Below are 19,089 nucleotides of genomic sequence, written 5' to 3'. Positions count from 1 at the left end.
TTGTTGACTTAGTTTCTGCAGAGATTTTGAAATGATACCAGTTAAAGTCAAATCACATAGTATCCCTCACAAATCTGACGCACTATGGTTGAGTAGAACAGTTTTCTGCATTTTATTATGAAAGGATCAATTCTAGTAGGAAGAGACTCATTCATTGCCCATGCTTATTCTATGTGATGTCTGTCTGACATGAACAGGGGAGATGTGTGAATACTCTTGAGTTGTATTGTGTGCGCTAGATGACGGAGGTAGGTTAGTTGCAGACTGGCCTTTACTTTAACCTGAGTCCTTTCAGTCAATATTGAATCTCTTAGGACAGGTTCGCTGTTCTGGAATCACATAACTTAGGGAAGGCTCTGTTACAGGTGGAACACTCTCCTGTCAGGATCAAACAGTGGTTGCATTATTTGTATTGCTGGAAAATTAATTGTTTGGCACCCAGTTCCATCCGGGTTCTGACTGCCCTGCACTACTGCCTGCCGTGTTTGATCAGCAACACACTGTACCTAACCATCTTTAGCACCCAGGGAAGAAAGCAGGAGTTGGATGTGTGATTTCGGTGCTAAGCCACATTCATGTCTGTAATAGTAATATTATAACCACATTGCTTAGCTTGTTGAAAAGGCCCACAAATTATTCCTGAAACTTTGTAAAGAAAGAGAGCTTAAGAAATGAAGAGAATATCTAAAACTGCTTAACCAAATATGGGGGAAAACATTGTGTTACAGGAGTGAAACATCAAATGTAATCCTTTTTTTGACACATATCATATATAGGCTCATATATAAAAGGAACTGTTACACAAAGCTGGTCTGACATTAACTTAGTGCTGTTTAGTGAAGCTTTTGAGAATCTGGAAGACTGCAAAAAAAAAAGCTGCCAGGTCTTTTGGAAGAACTAGAAAAAGACTGGAGAAATCTTCATGTGCTGGCAGGTTTAGATAAATGTGATTGTGTTTTCCTTTGTAGCTGCTGTTTGCTCCTTACCTATATCATACAACTTTCTCCAGATGAGTTGTCTGTATCTTCTTAATTCTTTAAAGCACAGCAGTATTGGAAGATAAAATGACATATGATATGCTTAAAAAAATGTCAAAGATGGCAATAAAGATGGGTTTAAATTTCTAATTAGACATTTGGAAGGTCTTCAAAGGCTTAGTCTTCCTAGATGGAGCTCTAGTGATTCCCTGCTTACATCACCTTTATGATCTTTATCTAACTTCTGTAATGTGACTGAACAGAAATGAATGAAACTCCGTTCAAATTTCGTAACAGCAGTACGAAATACTGCACTTTCCCTTACTCGTGTGAACACATGTAGCTGTTAAACATAATCTATCCATGCTGTACACAAGTACATAAACAAATCTTTACATCTTTCTTTAGCAGGGAAGAGAAGGCCTGGAAAACATGCCTGGCAGCATGAATCATGGAGTCAGTGCCAGTGGCTTTGAAATTTTGGAACTGTGTGGAAAATGATGGATGGAGACATGGAGCACGATGATGTACCTTAATAGTCGTGTGTCATCCTCCTCCCCCCCACCGGTTATGAATCCAAAATGATTATAAACTCTGCTTTTCAATGGAAGTTGCATATGGTATTTGTTTTTAAGGGAAAGCTGGTTAATATTAAATCTTTATCTTACTTTGTGTCATTTTGGAAACTGTATCTACCCATATCTCCTGGAGTTGCAGGCAGAGATGCATGGAAGTCCTTTGCTTTGGAGCAGCCCTTGGGAGTGGGGTCCCAGCTGTGTGTCAGGGCAGTTCCAGAACAGCAGCCTCCAGAGGTCTCTCCCAGGACCTCTGGTTTCCTGCCGGGAAGCCACAGGTCTGAGGGCTCCTTGGGCTCTTCCCTTGCTGATCGGAGACAGGGGTTCAGCAGGCTGCCCACAGCTGGCTGGGCTAGGGAGTCCGCAGCACCCATTGCTCCCCCCCTCACACCAATTGAAAGGTGATTTATCTGATGGGTCTGTGACAGCAGGAGATCAGACAGACTTTGAGCCCTTGCATTGCAGTGGAAGGTGTGTGGAAAGCTAGATACTATGGATGAATTGACATTTTCTGAAGGGGAAAACACATTGTCAGAAAACTTCTAATTATCTAAAGGAGAAAAAAAACCACTGAAGAGAAAGGGAGACTTGGCACATATGAATTAAAGTGGAATGGAGGACGCTGGGAATGAACAAGAAGAAAGATGTAGAGAACATGAAGTTGGTGCTCTTAAGTTTTCCCAGTCCAATCAGGGAGTCCAGTAGTTGGACCATGACTGTCATCCTAAATGATGTTTAGCAGTCTCTTGTTGTTCCTTAGTGGATAATGTCCATATCACAAGAACTGTTACCACACGATCATGTCAGAAGGCTTTTGCTGTTCTTCCTGTTAGTCATGGAAGACAGACCAGAGCTGAAAGGTCACACAAGACCTAACAAAGTATCCCTCCATCTCTCTCCAGAAATGCCTTAGCCAGCAAGTGATACAAACACTAGAAGCTTAAACAATTGCTGTCCTGTGTCATACCTTTTCACTGAACAGACAAGTGGTTGGCTTCTCTAGCAACTGTACTCTGGATGTTTTCATAGCTTGTGAGTGTCTTGCTCATTCACTCATATCAGTGTTACATTATATATATATATATTTATGTATTGTTTTTTCAATGAAATGAGAAGATTTTAAGTAATACCTTGTACAACTTTAAATCTCCAGTTTGTATTACTGATCATATATATGTTATGGCATTAATGGCAGTGTTTGTTCTGCATTCAACCTGTAGCTGAAAATAAGGCTGTTTCACATTTGGAAGAAATTGTTGGTACAGCCATACTGTGCGTTACCTTTGCAAGCCACTTTGGGGGGAGGGGGGATCTGACTTATGCTGACAGAACTGTGCTTTTGCAAGTGTGATTTACTCAGCCCTTCTGTGAACTCGATTTACTACTTACTCCTGTATCCATAACAGTAGATTCTACAAAAGCAACCATCTTTGGTCAGAAATTGTACTTAGTTCACAGTCTTGTCTGGTGTAGCTGTAGTGGAAAACTTTACAATAGAAGTCTAGTAGATGGTTCAAATAAGTTTTGCCTATTGTGTTTATTTCTACAGAGCAGTTTCTACTTCTGCAGCTCTTAGTGGAGTGGGAAATGCAACGCACAAGGCCTTACGGAAGAACCCGTGGAGTTTCTGAGCGCAGGATAGGCTGTGTTTGGGAAGAATCTTCAGCTAAGAAGAGGTAGAATTACACTACGGAAACATTAACTTTTGCTTGATTGTTGCTGCCTTAAATGAAGTAAACCTCAGGTCTGATTTTTGTCAGTTTAAACCAGTAACTTTAATCAGTAATCCAATTCACTTCTGTTTTCGTGGCATTTTCTCCTGCTTTTACAAAAAAGCATCAAAAGGCAGACATAGGACAGAAGCACTCCACCCAAAAAGGAAGAAATTGACTAAAAGTTGCCATTACTGGTACTTTTTTATTCCAGTATATGCTGCTATTGTTGATAGAGCTCCTCATATATCATGAGCTTAAAAACAAGAGAGAGACACACACACGCGCGCAAAAATATGGGCCAGTATGTCCACTGCAGTAAACAACCGTTTGTTTATTGTCATTAAAAAACAGCTGGGTTGACCTGTGGTGAATTTGGCCTCAAGAGTATTCCTGTGTCTTTTGCAAGTGGTGTACAACTGATCAGGTTTCTTGTTTGTCAGATACCTACACAATAAAGCGTATGGTGATTCAGTGGTGGTATTTAATAAGGCTTGTTTTAGGATAATGATACAGAAAAGGACATGATTCTCCTTTCAGTTTTGTTTTGAGTGCTGCAAGAAAGATCATGGTCACTCATTTGATATCGTATCCTTCTGTGATGTTCTGGGGCCTGCTCCATCATCAGGTACAGGCAGAAATGTTATCAGTATATGACTGTGTATAACTACTCATGCTCTTACAATAACTGCATGAATTATATAACATTTCAGCTGAATGCAGATTGCAAGATTTCAGTCTGTATGGTGATAGTATTCTGCTTTGGGAAAAAAAATACTATGTTTACAGTCCGCAAGTTATAAAGTAATAAAACTTCTAAATCTGTAGTACCTGATTTATCCAATACAAAACTAATGTAATATAAAAGCAACGATCAAACACCTAGGTTACCTCCTTTACATAGTATGTTATCTACAGGTTTGTCTTACAAGTCACTTTGTTTAGCTGTTTTCACTCCATGCTGTTAGCTGTTCCCTACATATACAAATCTTTTTCTTAAACCAGTTCTGATGTGGAAGAACCATCAAACTGTGAGATCTTTTTGAGCTGTTTAATTTTAAAAAGTGCATCTAACAAGACATGTGCAGTTTTTGCAGTTGAAAGTATGAATCATATACTTCTGTACTCTCTAGTAGGCAAGTGGAAACAACAGAGCTTCTGTGGTGTGTGTCCATGCAGTTAGAATTGTGTGTAACATGAATGTTTATGGGCACATATTAAAAAAAATTCTCACATGAGGTGTAAAATAGTGTTATCAGATCTTTCATGTCTGTAACTTGGAAACATGGGTTAAATCCTATATATTCAAAGTGCGGAATCAATACCAACTGAAGGAGACTGTCTTGAAGTATTTTGCATGAACAAAGCAGCCTTTGCACAGTAATCGCATATTGAAAAATAAAAGTATTTAGGTATGGTATTTGTCTAATAAAATGACTGGACTTTGTAGACTTTTGTATTTATTCTGTCACATCTGTAGTAATTTCAATTCAGATTTGGGGAAATTCTCTTTTAACTTTCATTTCTTAATCATATTTTAATATCATATTTCTTAATCATATTTTACAGTTCTTCTGAAGCTTCACTTTTTATAATATTGGAGTAAAAAGAGAAGGAAGAAGCAATGGCTGCTGTCTTATCTCTTTTGTTGTTAACAGGTTTAAAACAGAGTTTTTGCTGTGAGCTCTGCCTCTGTGATGACACTTAAAATCCAGCTGTAGAGCGTGTTTCTGCTGCAGTACCAGAGTGAGTTTGTCAAGGCATCTCCGGTGAGAGTGAAGGGCCCTGATTCATTTGGTTAAGCACTGGTTCTGGCAGGGGGCTTTTTTTGATAAACCAACAGAACGATATGGGTCGGTCATTAACAGCTGACTAACTCTCAAGGGTTTCTCTTTAGCTTTTGACTTTGCTTTGTTAAAATTTACAACGGCGAATTTTGTGCCATAGATTTTACGCAAGGCAGTGTGTGCTTGTATCATGTTTCCCTGCTACATCTTAATGGCTGTTTTACATCTAGGCTAGAATGTGATACAATTATAGTGTCCCCCACTGAGAGGAGTTGGGGGAGAAGTGGAGAAAATACTGCACAGCTGTGTTGGTGCCATTAACATTTAGGCTTGACAAGCCGGTTATTACAGTTGGTTATTTAGTGTTGTTTTGGACTGAGCATCCCTTTTCTCTAAGGCCAGACTTGACAGTTATGTGACAGTGGAGGTTCTGGATAGCTTCTCCAAAACCTTACAGTGAAATAGAGTATGAATAAAGATGTATAGCAAATACAGCTAAGTAAGCCAGGCTTTTCAAATAAGTAACTTTTTTATTATTACTCAGAAACATTGAGATAGTTAGAGAGGACTATGTACACTCTGTAAGTCCGGAGGACTTTGAAATATGACAGTTGCAATTGGGAGGTCTACGTTTCTGTTTTTACAGCTATTCTAATCTTCCTATGTGATTGTGTGCAAATCATGCAAGACTACTTGTAAAATGAGTATATAATAACAATAAAGATCCTATGAAGATACCTTTAGGGCATAGTGCCTTGCAGTTATATCAAGTGAAAGAAAGTTTATCCATTATCCTTCATTCACCAATGAACGTGGTGCCTTGTTTGGGAAGGTCAATAGGCATTGGTAGCATGGCAGTTGATAGTATTGACTTAGGAAGTAATTTACAATGCACAGTGTGGAGGAAATGAATCTATATAAGAGAATATGATTTCTTTCCTCCCTTTCCTCTCCCAACAGTCTGTAGAGGTGTTAAAAATAAGGGTTTATGGCCACTGTATGCTATTTAGAGGCAATAGTTCAGTGCTGCCAGCGGATCTCAAATTGAATAAAAGTGGAGAACATCATTCTGGTGCAAGCTCCGTCCCTGCAAGCTTCAAGCTGGGTTGTGTAAAGTGTTGTGGGTTAGACATGGAAGAGAACTGTCCTGCTGTTTACTGTACTAGTAAGGCTTCAGCCAGAGTACTCTGTTCAGTTTGTGCTGCCACACTCAATTAGTCTGTGTCTTCCCTGGAGTAACAAGCATGATCAGAGGCTGGCAAGGAAAGAATGAGGGAACTGATTCTGTGACATCTGGTGAGAACTAAGTTGGGGAGATATGATAACAGTTTTGAAATATGCTAAAAGAAGGGAATAACTCTCCTATACATCTGCTAGGGATAGGATGAGAAATAACAGGCTGAAATTGCAAAAAAGTTAGGTTGGATTGAGACGTTGGGGAAAAGGATGTAAGGATAGTTATATCTAGGTATATATTGTCCAGAAAGCTGTGGAATCTGTCAGGATACTTTACATGTAGTTCAGTTTATCTAGGACAGAATTTAGATGTCCTCTCCAGCTCTCTTCCAGCTTGTATTCCATGAATACTGGGGATTCTCTGCCCTGCCCCCCATGGACTTGCAATGCAAATTTCAATCTGGATTCAAATCCTCTCGGGAAATCAAGGTGACTCAGATATAAGCTATTGGATGCAAGTTCTGTTCTTTTATCTAGTCACAACTAGTAGCCCAAAGATTTGGCTCTCCACCTCTGAAAGGAGAAGCTGAAGCATTAATGTGTGCTGAAATTTTCATTTTCCACAACCCAAAGGAATCCTAACCTATGGAATCTTTTGCAGAACTCAGTTTTTTCTCTATGAACTGTTCAACTTTGTAAAAATTGTTAAATATTTAGCGGTGCTGAAAGCGATGCCCTTTTTTTCCCCCTCCCTTTGCTAGAATAATTAATAGCCCAAGTGATGACGTGGGGAGTTGGTGTCAAGGCAATTTTGACTACATTTGTTATCAGTGATTTGCAATCCTGCATTGGATGAAGCACCCAGAGTTTGTGGCCTTTCCTTTCTTTTTGGAGCTAAGTAGTATTTTCCAAAGAAAATAAGTCATTGTCAGATTCCCAACCAACCCCATTTGTAGTTTCTGGAACCCAGAGAACTTGCACTGGAGCACATTAGGAATTTTATTTTCCACATTATATTTTATATCACATGTCTAACTTACCATATTTGTGTTCTTTAGAAGAGGTTTCAGATCACCTTCTAAATCAGTGCAGGAGTTGAGGGCAGAATTTAACACATTAGAAAATGAGACTTGACCACTTCAGGATTATATGTTGTGATGCCTACAGTGATGGTTTTGCCAAAAAGTGCCTGTCTGGGTCTCTGCTGCAGATAGATTTTTCTCTGTTGTGCAGAATAAAGTAACATCAGTGTTATTTCAGTTTAACATCAAGGGATGACTGGAATAATGCTTGCAATGGGTAATATCAGCATGAAAGAATGAAGCTAACTTATTCCTGCTACTTACTGTTTATTTTTCTTGCATGCTGTTTGTAAGAATTTCCTGTATTCACTTTGTAGTGAGCTAAGTCAGTATTCTGTATATTTAGGTTTCACAGGCTTCCTTCTTATGCTGTGGAGCTCATCGCAGTCAACATCTGGCAGCTGGCTGGGAAGCCCATATTTTTATTTTTTTTCAGGGGATGAGAGCTGTTCTGAAATTTCTGGCTAGATATACTGAAATATGCATCATTTGGCACAGACATTACTGATGCAGCTGTACCATATTCAAAAAAGTGATTCAGAAGCAAAACAGGTAACAGTATGACAATCTGTTCTGCAAGTAGATTCATAATAAGAGCATAGATGCACAGTGGGGCTATGCTTTCTCCCTTCTTTGGGTTTTGAGGTAAAAGATGTGATATAATGTGAAGAAAGAAAGCAAATTCTCATTAAGACATGAACAAAATGCTTTTTAAGAAAGGCTAGCAAGTTCACTCCAAAGATTGTGATAAAAATCATTCTGGAGGGCTCTTTCTGTGTTAATCATCTGCACACAGATGCTTATTTCTAAGAATTTCATCTTAGTGCACATAAAGCCATGCATTAAAGAGCAAGTATTCTGAAAATGTGCTGGTTGTTTAGCAAGTGAATGAAAGATATCTTTTCACTTGTCTTACCAATTGGTGGAAAAACCTAATCACAAAGGAGACTGTCAGAAGGTGGAGGAGGGTGGCTGGGTATTCTGAAGTTTGCAGGGGGGAATCTCATTCTTCTGCAACTACATTTATAGAAAACTTGCATCCTTCAGGAGACCTATTGAGGAGTACACTGTAAAGTGTAGTTAAAATGTTTTTAGACAAGTTACAGGCTTCACATGCAGTACTGCCAACAATTCAGCTGAGAATCAAAAATTTGTGAGACCTTTTATTTGCATGTCATATATTTTAAATACTGCCTAGAGCAATAAAGGTAGATAGATATGTAGATATATGTATATACATATAGATAGATAGATAGAGCTGTGTAGTACAGATATATATCATATCCTGTCTTCCACAATGAATTCCTGGTCCTTGAGGAGGATAGCTAGTCTTTTACAGCTGTTTGAATAATTGTAACGATGTGTGAGTTAACTCATTTATTACTTGTTTAAAACCTTTTCCCTTATCCTGACATGTGCATTGTTGTGCAACATCTTGTAACAGTTTTAATTTTTAGTATCTGTATTGCTATTATGGCGACAGTGATTCCATATATTTTTGACTTCTTCATATGCAGAGCCCTTATCTCTCTGTGGTTGGTGTTTCAGCAATATTGCCAACATTCACCTAACATACATGCTCTTTTTCAGTCAGCACTACAACTTTTTATAGCTATCATACCCACATATGCTGTGAACCTAGATGCCCTCCAGCTTACAGGAAAAAAATCCTGTTTTTTGCATCTATATTATCTATTTAAAAGGTATAATTTACTACGTGCTTCTTCATACATGTCACTTGGAAGAAGTGTCATGCAGGCAATCAAAGCCATAGAGAAGTCGCAAATGAACATGATACATATGTATTAAGGACAGCGCTAAAATTGTGTGTGCACAAGACAGAAAAAGCCAATGTCTTATATTTACCAACCAGGGTGCTTCTTTGACAGGAGGGGGAAAAATCTGGCTTAATATGTCATTTTAAAGCCTGGCTATAGTTTAAAGATTAATACAGCAAGTATGTACAAAGAGGATAGAAGCACTTATGAATTACATACCTTTTTCCATTTATCTAATCCTTTAAATTAGGAAATGCCATGACTAGAAAGAAACAAATGATTCTAAAACCAGAAGGACCTGGAGAATGAAGATATCATCTGCTCCAGGTTTTGTGATTCTGTGCATTATCAGGTTCTCTCTGAGTTTTGGTTTCATTGAAGTGAGATCATCAATCAGTCCTGTGGGGTGTTTCCCTTAGAAAGAGGGAGAATTTGTGGATGACACTAATGAATAGAGGCAGAAAAAGCCTGATATTTGCTTTCAGGAACCTTTGTTTTCAAAGGTCATGTCTGACACATTCTGAAGTTCAACCTTTTTTCATTCTGCCACAGAAGTTAATGTTTACTGTCACTGTTGGTCTGACTGGGATATACTGAAAACAGCGCTAGGCTTTAAGATGCAGTAAATTGCTTCATTACACCCTGAGTAATAATATTTACACCAATTTTCTTTCTTTTCCCCTCTAAGGTCACTTGTCTTGAATCCTGCAAATCCAAGTCTTAATGTGTGTAAGAACAGCAATGTCTGGGATGAAGCTGCTCATGTGGCCAAGCAGAGCTTCCCTGAGCCTCTCTTTAATGGTGTGAGGGCAAAAGAGCTCTGGGCTTTCACAAACAGCTGGTAAAATATTATCCCTGAGAACACAATCTGGCAGAACCTTCCCTACTAATTTTGTCAAGGTAAATGATACAAGCCTTCTGATAGGAGTGAGTGATCTGGGGTCAAGGGGTTCTTGTTTTCTCTGTCTACCAATTTATTTAGCAAACAACTGTTGTCATCACTTCTGAATTAACTGCATGCAATTCACTCTGTTCAGGGAGTTAAATCTCCTGCTACAACTTTATCCCTCTGTAATGGAAAAAGCTGAAAGATGTGTTTATTGTTCTTTCCTCAGGTAGCTAAAGAGTTCAGGCAAGAGAGCAGAGAGGGCAACATCTCATAGGCCTTTTATTACATACTACAATAGCTTTTACTTCCCAACTGCCTTGAGCAGGAATTGAATTCTATAAAATGTTAAAGCATCATTTACTTAAGTGTCCCCCTGAAAAAACTATGTGGTTGCACAGTAAGATGACTATATATCTACCTAACATCTGGCAAATCACTGTGTTATGATATGTAAATATTGGGAGGGTGTCCAATAGACTGTCTCTCCATACATCAGTTACTTCCAGAACTTAGACAACTATGTACCTCCAGAGTGTAAGATCAAAGTAAAGCTTGAAATGTAGTGAGGAGATTAATGATGTAACCAGACACTACCTGTGCTCAGGATAGGCAATAATGGGTTTCAAATTCTAACAATAGACTGGAATGGCAGCGCTGGCAAAGTTACCTCTAACAGTAGGAGGAACAGCATGGAGTGCGTGCAGCCCAGAAAGACTTAGGTGCTGCTAGGTGTCCAAGTATAGTCAGCCCTGACCAGGGCCAGGCCATAACATAGAAATATGATGGAGACAGACAGGAGTGGGGAGGGAAGAGAATGGAAATGCGAGAAAGGACAGTCCTTGTTAACACCAAGTGAAATGCTGAGTCCAGCCAAAGGTAGCTTCCCATTAGCCTGAAGAATGCATGGAGATCTAGGATTTGGCCTCTGCTTTTGTCTGTGCTTTTAAGTCTTGATTCCTGTATAAATCCATTGAGTTGAAGTAGCTAATAGGAAAAGTTAAGTTTGAACGCTGAAATAATTATCAGTCAGTCCATTGTGGTAAGACTGTTTATTTCTGCATCTGAAGAACAAAAAAAAAAAAAAAAATCAAAGCAATCCACGTTATTCTAGTACTCTAGAATAGTGGTTGTTTCTCTGCCAAGTGAAGTAGCTCCTTCAGAAATAAACCTCCAAAAGTTTCCAAAACTGTGCACTTCCTCTGCCTTTTTCTTTTTCTTTTTCTTTTTCTTTTTCTTTTTCTTTTTCTTTTTCTTTTTCTTTTTCTTTTTCTTTTTCTTTTTCTTTTTCTTTTTCTTTTTCTTTTTCTTTTTCTTTTTCTTTTTTTCCAGCTGTGCTTACTGTAGGTGGGCTCTAAGCGTGACGGCTCCCTCTATGCTGGGCATGAGCCCTGGCCAAGCATCACACATCCCTCATCAGAGAGCTCAAGTACCTTTACAGGATGCCAGCTGTTTCTCTCTGCAGTGAGATTGTGACCCACAGCAGTGGGCTGCAATTACCAGTGGTGTGAATGGTTTTGCAGTGGGATCATTCTTGCTGACCAGTTCCTATGTCTTTTTTATTTTGGAATAGTGACATAGCTGGGTCCATACTTGTACTAGAGACTAAAATGAACTTTTCCCACCTCCTCCTCCTCCATCTGAAGTATGTCTCTTTTATGTTGAAATACATAATGTTTAAAGTATATTTAAATGATGTTAGGAGTTACTACTGGGGTCACTGAGATGATTTAAACTACAGCCCTGCCCGGTATCCATTCTCCTTGCAGAAGCTACTGTAGAGCAGAAAAATCAGGAATAAATGTGTTGACGTTCATTGTCTGGCATCTTAGCACATTTTTGCCTTTATCAGCAGCTAAAATAACAGGCTGACAAGTATGTGTGTGTGCCTCATGCAGACACATGCTGCTGACTCTGCTCCTGGGGTGGTAACTTCTAGCAGAAGAACTGGGCTGACAGCATGGGGGAAGGGAAGATCTTAAAGCTCAGTAGCTATTTGTTTCAGTGTGTGTGAACCACTATTCTCTGAAAGGGAAGAAAAAGAGAAACCTTTCCTGGTGAAAGACCTTACTTGGCAGCAGAATCAGAGCATGGCAATTTTCCGAAGTCATAACAAAACTATTATCACACAGCATCTGTTATTTGTACTAGGCAGAACATGGTCAACCTAATAATTTTAATAATTTATGCTCTTACAACTTTGCGGTGTCTTGTTTGATTTCAACAGAGACTGAAACAGGTGAAATCTGGGGCATTAGTTGTATGGTGCAGCTCTTTTGCTTGGAAGGGTATTCCTGCCCTTGAATAAATAGACTAAATGAACTTCAGCCATAGCACCTGCTAGCACGGCCAGGAGGAAGCGTAGGTACTGCGGAGGAGTTTGGGAGTAAACAGGCACCAGTGCCTAAACCAGAATTCTTTTTGTGTTTTACTGCTAACACTCTAGATTTCTGATCATAGCTTTTACATCTTTGTTGAGGAAAATGTAGACAGTCTTTGTGCAGAACAACACCTCAATCTCCAAAGTACCATGAAAGGTTTCTGCAGTTTGTTTCCCTTTCTGGTTTATGTATAGCACAGTATCAATACTTCATTGACCTGTAGTGTTTCTGTCTGTCAAAATGAAAATTAAAAAAAAGATGCCAATGCTTCTAGATACAGAAATTTAAAAAGCCAGTGAAAAGAATGTTACCAATTTATGCATGTGGCCTTTTCAACAGAGAAGAGTATGCGTGTTATTGTTCAACATCAAACACCTTCTTCAAGGTTAGTGGTAGCCATGCAGGGCCAAGCTCATTTGATCATCCTGTGAGGAAGAGGCAACTTGATCACTGTAGATCTGACTCAGTGCTAAGCTCAGTATTTCTTTCTTTTCTTTGTAAAACCTCAACTCCTGCCCAGCTTTCCTGGCTTCCTCCAGTTCTCTAAGCGCCACTTGCAGCTCTTGAGAAATAATTCCCGGAGATTCTTGCTCCTTCATAATCCAGTCCAAGGCCATGTGACTTCTCATCCTTTCATCTAAGGAATGCTGGGAGTAGTAGGAAATTACTTCCTATTATTCAGGAAAGTGACACAAGATGTGGATGTTAGTAACAACACTTTTTTTGCCTTGTTTTGTATTTTACTAAACAGCTGTTGGCAGAACCATTCAGCTCTGGGCAAAAATTACAGCACAACCCTTCCATAACATTTTGTATGTCTTTCAAATACTGCCCACTGAAAGGGAATAAAATGCCCATCAGATATTGAATTGCTTTATAAGAGGTTTAAAAAGTTAAGCTATAATTAAACATATCTTCTGCATATGAGGACTTCTCTTGAAGAGAAGCAGTAATTTAAATGCTGAAAGTGATTTTCTTCCATTTGAACAACTCGGAATGCATAAATTATCTGCAGAATGTAATACGGTACATAGCCTAATTTAAGAAGTTAAAAATATCTTGAAGTTGTTCAGCCTAGTACATTTCCAAATGTTTTCACAAAACTGGAAGACAAAAATGCTGTAGTTACAGTTTTTCTCAAGTTAATTTTCTGCTTGTTTCTTGATAGACAGAACTGAGTAATAGTCTGGGCCTCCTGCAATGATGGCAAGAGATAAATGCAGAAAACATAAATCTATTTCAAAACTTAACTTTAGCCAATATCCAGTATAAATTAAAATAAAGGAAGACCAAATTCATTCAGGACTTCAAAAAAATTCTTTGAATATTTTAACCCCAGGCAGTTAACCACTCACTCGCACAGCCAAGTTTTTGATGTGGTGTCGTACCTGCCGGGAGCACTTTGTTTCACGTAGGGCTTTAAGGCTACCATTCCAATGCAAAAGCTGAAAGATGATCATCAGCTCCTGAAAAATCAGAGCATGCTGGTTACTGATTGAAATCTTCAAAAACCACACCTTTGCTCTTAAAAGAAAAAGAATAGAGCAGATCTGGTGTTTAAAGGTGATGACATAAAGAAACAAAATTGATCCTAATCACATTAAGTAGTATAATGAAAGGCATATGGACAGCCAGTTGGAAGCTAGTATTTCCCCTTTCAAAGCAAATAAAAAATGCATGAGTACTGAATAATATTCATATTCTCAATAATACAGGTTTAAGACTGATTTGTAAAGAAGCCTTTATTTGCCATTAAGTGACCATCACAACCTTGTCTGTAGTCCCAGTGATGGGGCATTCAGAGCTTTTTGACAATCCAACACTAATGTCCAAAACACTTGCAAACTTCTGGTGACCAGGCTGAATATTTTTTTGTTTTTTCTGCACATAGCTAGTATGGCAGATTTTAAATTACTTGCTTTCTATCCTTCACTGAGAAATGTGTAGCACAAAAAATTGAGTTTGGTCCACTAGCAATGATATCTGAAATTAATCTGAAATCCTTGCTCCAAATCATTATCATATCAGTTTTAATAATCTCAAAACTTTGAATTGCATAGGGCAAGAATCACAAAAAGAATGTCATCATCTAAGTTATGTATCTATCTTTACACATACACAAAAATGGATCCACATATGGCTGGCTGCTATCTAACAGACAAATCCTGTAATAGGATGTTAGTTTCAGGGCAGACCTCCAGTGGCCATAAACAAAATTGTTACCAATTATCAATGTATTTGGTTTTATTTAAATACAACTGAAGCAGTCTAGTTACCCTCTCTAAGTATTTAGGACTTTTGTGGAACACAACATGATCAATTGTTTCAACTGAAATGTGGTTGTTGCATTTTAATGGGTCAACAGGTACCTTTAGATGATTCTGTGCGTATTTGCACTGAATTAGATCCTTGTCTATCCAGACATTACTACATTTGGAATACTTCCGAGTGCAGCCTGGATGGAAATGTTTTTCTCATCCTGCAACATTTTGGACTTTAGACTTTTCCTGTTCTAAAATGGGAGTGTTTCTAAAATCATCCTGTTTGCATGATGCCAAGGTCCCGTGGAAGGTTTTGGATGGATGGTAATGGCAAGTGGAGAGAGCTAGAGGGGAGATGCATATACCCTCTGGAGCTGCATATATCTGTGCTAATCCAGACTGCTACTTAGTCAGGCCCTGTTAAATCCATGCTTGCCCAACTATTAAGGTATAGAGTTGGTGTCTGAGTGTCAGAGTACCCAAAAGTTTTACTCTTTTAATTGAAGAGAGCGAGAGAGAAAAAGATAAAGACTAATTCAGTAGGCCACAGGGATTTTTGTAGTCAGCGATGCAGTTCAAACCCTTGCTACACACTGGGCAGAATAAAGACTGAATCTTAGTCTCTCTTATCTCAGGACAATTTGCTGTTCTTTCTCCACAAACGTTGGCCTACAGCTGTTTTCTTGCATCTAGCTTGTTAATATTGAGTGAATTGGGAATCTTCTGACAAAGCGGAGGTCAGAGGGGTTCTCTGAGAAATCTGAGAAAATGTTCTATATTACATTGCATACAAAACATAGACCTTTATTCGTATTGTAAGAACTAGTTTGCTTGTCTAGGTGTTCAATCAGATTCTTCAGTTCCAATTCTTTTCATGAACGTTTAGCTAGTAAACTTTGTCATCAGCTTGGCTGCCTTACTCTTTTCAATTTGTGAAGGAGACTATATGTGCAATATAATGAATTCTATCTCCATTTTAGATGGCAAAATTTAGGACATAGAGCAAGTGGCCTGCTAAAGAGAGTAAGAACTTGCACTAAGTAATTCTGTCTGCTGCCTGGAATGTGAGATTCCACAATGTGCTTACTAGCTCTAACAGATAGTACAGTCCTTTCACGTGGTATGTATACAGCAGTACTCTATTCATAGTAAGTATCATAATTAGATTGATGGATGAAACAAGGATGAGGTGTCCCCATAAGAGCTTCCTTTTACTACAGGTAAAGATTTTGTACCAGAAATGCTATGACTGAAGTATGTACTAACCCAAGATCTGACCTAACTATCTACCCCTTGTTGTATACATCTTAGCTTTTTCCTTTCCTCCACATCAAAAAGCCCAAAACTACACACAAACCCAAAGCAAAAGCTCCCCAAACCATGGAGTGACTCATCTGTAACAAGAGAAGGAAACCCAAAGGATGTGCTACATGACTGGAGGCTTCAAGCTAAGGAGTGTGATAGGTTTTTCTCGGGCTTCAAAAGCAATGTTGTCTCATGCTGCATTCCTTTGCATTTGATTCTTGATCATTCACTGTTTGTAAAAGAAATCAGTAACCATTGTGTTTATTTTTAAATTAAATGCTCTAATATTTGCATTTCAAAAGACAGATAATAATATATAGCTTATCACAGGGAAAATTGCAAAATGCTGTGTATAAACAATTCCCGCACTCCCCTTTCAATGCCTCTTGGATTATGAAGTGGGAAATCACAATGCTATGCTTTTTAGTTAACATTTAGCCTGGCAATTGCTCTCTTTGTCATTTTCAATGTTTCCTTTTGCTCCTGCAACAGCACATGGGCTGGACCCTGAAACGGATGAAAATTGTCTTGAAAACTCAGTAATTTGGGGAAAGTAGTGTAAACTCCATCAGTGCCTGTTCTAATTTTCCCGTGTGTGAAAACCTATTATGTTAGTTCTCATTTACTATTGGCTTTTAACAGGTCTTCAGTAGATATCAATCTTTCCCCTTGGGAAGGCTTCTCACTCATTTGTAATGGTAGTACTTCAGGCATTCTGGGCCAGCTGCTAAGTCCTCTTCATTTGCTTGTCAAGGCGAGGAGGAAAGATCTTTAAGTTTTAATTGGGATGTTTTAGTTAACGGATGGATTTGCAGACATGTTTTCTTTCACAGATCTCTCTGCTTACAGGTTAAAGAGTCTTACTCTGTTAAATGTTTCTGCATTTTGAGAGTGTTCTTTCTCAGTGCCTGATTTTAACAATTTTGGTTTCTTCCCATGGATGAAGTGCAGCTTGGGCTCAAGAAAACAAGGTGAGATCAGACAGCGAAAGGACAAAACCTGGGCCATGGCTGCAATGCTAAAAGTTTGTCATTGCCAGTACAGTATAATTATTTACGGTACTGAATAAATGTGGCAACTTCTTCACTGATGCCATCATCCCTATCTCTTCTTTTAGTCTGTTAGACATATGCCGCTGCATCAGGTACAACTCACAACTCGGCCAAAAGGCCCAGCTCTGGAAACATGCAGTTCAAAATGGGCACGCTCTAGGAATATACAGATTACATTACCGAAGTTGCTTCTCCTTTCCACTCATTTGATACTTACGTATGGCCATGTGCTGCTTGCACCAGTAAGGTGAAGCAGAATGCTCCCAATAACATAACACCCACTTCCAGTTAACTTCTGTTATTCATTAACAAAAACCAAAACCCTATGCTATACTGCAGGCAATTTGAGATTTATATGACATCACTCCAATTCACACTTCATCAAATGGAAGAAAAGCAAACTGACTCAGAAATATGTGGATCTATTTTGGTACCTATATGAAAAAACTGTTTATGGATGAAGGTTTTAAATATGACTTGGTTATTTAGAAAGCTATAAACAAACAGCTGTCTGGAGATTTCATTAGTGCCTCAATATATCAGTTGCCTGAAGGGATGACTTAAACTTCTTTCAATCGGAGTGAAATTGTTAAAAGGCCCTGACAGAGAGCCAGAGGTGGTCACCATCCTGCCGAGATGACCTGCGTTGTAAGAAGAATATTCGTCCTTAAACATGTTCTATTTGACACCGTGTGGCAATTCATACACCCATGTTTGGTACTGTGTTTTAGAATTTCTTTGAAATACCAGAACAGGAAGTCATACTCTCTTTAGGATGTACCAGTCCAGTTTAGGGTTATTATCCTCAGTATTTTCTTCAGTAATGTAGATTTAGCTTGATATTTTTTGTTATGAATTGGAATCAAAGAGGCAAATCTATTTTATCAAATGGTCATTTAAGCGCAGCACTGTGGAGAGCATGTTTGAGCAGGTGTAAGTAGCCAGGAGGGAAAGTAGCTGTTACCAGTTTTCTAACATTGTGATTACACAGTGTTACCATTTTACTTATTATTATAGTGGAGTTGAGAAGTTAGCCTTTCATCACTCAGTTATGATCTTAATCCAATCTTCTCTCATTCTGCATCATCACAGCATCCTCACTGCTTACTTCAAATGCCACAATTTCTGTTAGACTTTAATCATGAAAATAAGTTACTTCATTCAAAGGTGAATAAAGCAGAAGCTTTATTTCTTATACCTGAAATTCCAGCATTGTCTTTCCAATGTTTGACTCCAGCATGTAGTGATAGGCTCCAATACTAGTGCTTGGGTCATCAGCATCCTTTAAGTTACCCTTAGGGAAGAGACGAGACAATGCAATTAGAATGGAAGTGGCTGGTTTATGATGTGTAGTATTTCTTACGGTTATGAACATGTTCTAGTACTGCAAACCGGAGTCATTTTTAATGCTCCTCTCTCTCTTTCTTTCCCTAGCAAAGAGTTTGAGAGTCTGCTCTGGCAGTCACAGTTACCTTGGCAGTTACTCATTTTACCAACCTTTTGTGTACCATCTGATTACTGTGAATTGGCTATGACAACCGGTACGCTTTGGTTTCTTTATCCTTAAGTATTGATCCATCTAGCCTTAAACTTGGTGGTGCCTTAGGATGTTTGCCAGTCTTCCTAGAGTGATGGAAAATGAGAATGCTAAGTTGCTAATGAGTTGTTGATTACTGGGAAGGGGGGAAGGAGTTATAGGATAAACTAAAAATACTTTAATCTCTTAATTTTTGCATTTCAGTAAGCACTAAGCAGTCTAGAGCCTTGCTTGAGTCTCTTAGCTGGCCCCCATGCGGATCCTACTGACATATTTGTAGCTGTTTTGTCTGATATACCCTTCACCTTATGCTCTAAGTGCTCTCTTTTCTATCTAGCCATATTTTTCAACTTACTTTCTCAACTTCACTAGATGAGTCAGTGAATTGAGAGAGGCATTTCTAACTTGGTGTTTGCTATGACTCAGATATGCTCTGAAGCATCTCAGCACTGGCATACACTGGAAATAAAAGACCTTCTTTCACCCGTTCCAGCAAAAGAGGAGGCGAAGTAGAAAGAAAGTATGATCCCAGCAATGATTTTTCAAAAATGATGGGGCAGGAGGAGGTCTCTGGTCAGCC

The 19,089-nt window shown here is 38.7% G+C and overlaps 1 protein-coding gene and 1 long non-coding RNA gene across 3 annotated transcripts in view; one reads left to right on the top strand and one right to left on the bottom strand.

The window, feature by feature from the left end:
* Window positions 1–1,835: 1,835 nt before the first annotated feature.
* LOC135325059 (uncharacterized) lies at window positions 1,836–10,605 on the top strand. 2 transcript variants are annotated; one of them, XR_010386280.1, is made up of 5 exons: window positions 1,836–2,584; window positions 3,102–3,228; window positions 4,923–5,010; window positions 7,656–7,861; window positions 9,776–10,605. It is a non-coding gene; the product is annotated as an uncharacterized LOC135325059 (long non-coding RNA). The 2 variants fall into 2 exon arrangements; XR_010386281.1 differs by having other exon boundaries at window positions 4,923–5,033; window positions 7,746–7,861.
* Window positions 10,606–10,892: 287 nt separating this feature from the next.
* LOC135325056 (protein limb expression 1) overlaps window positions 10,893–19,089 on the bottom strand; it is a 38,426-nt gene continuing 30,229 nt past the window's right edge. The window contains exons 4-6 of the mRNA XM_064502495.1: window positions 18,171–18,266; window positions 13,743–13,820; window positions 10,893–13,025 (exon numbers count right to left, since the gene is read on the bottom strand). Of these exons, the coding sequence (XP_064358565.1) occupies window positions 12,741–13,025; window positions 13,743–13,820; window positions 18,171–18,266 (459 nt within the window). The 3' untranslated portion in view covers window positions 10,893–12,740. The remainder of the gene's footprint in view (window positions 13,026–13,742; window positions 13,821–18,170; window positions 18,267–19,089) is intronic.

This window comes from Dromaius novaehollandiae, chromosome Z (genome assembly GCF_036370855.1).
Source record: "Dromaius novaehollandiae isolate bDroNov1 chromosome Z, bDroNov1.hap1, whole genome shotgun sequence".
Classification (NCBI taxonomy): domain Eukaryota; kingdom Metazoa; phylum Chordata; class Aves; order Casuariiformes; family Dromaiidae; genus Dromaius; species Dromaius novaehollandiae.
This window is presented reverse-complemented; position numbering and strand designations above follow the sequence as displayed.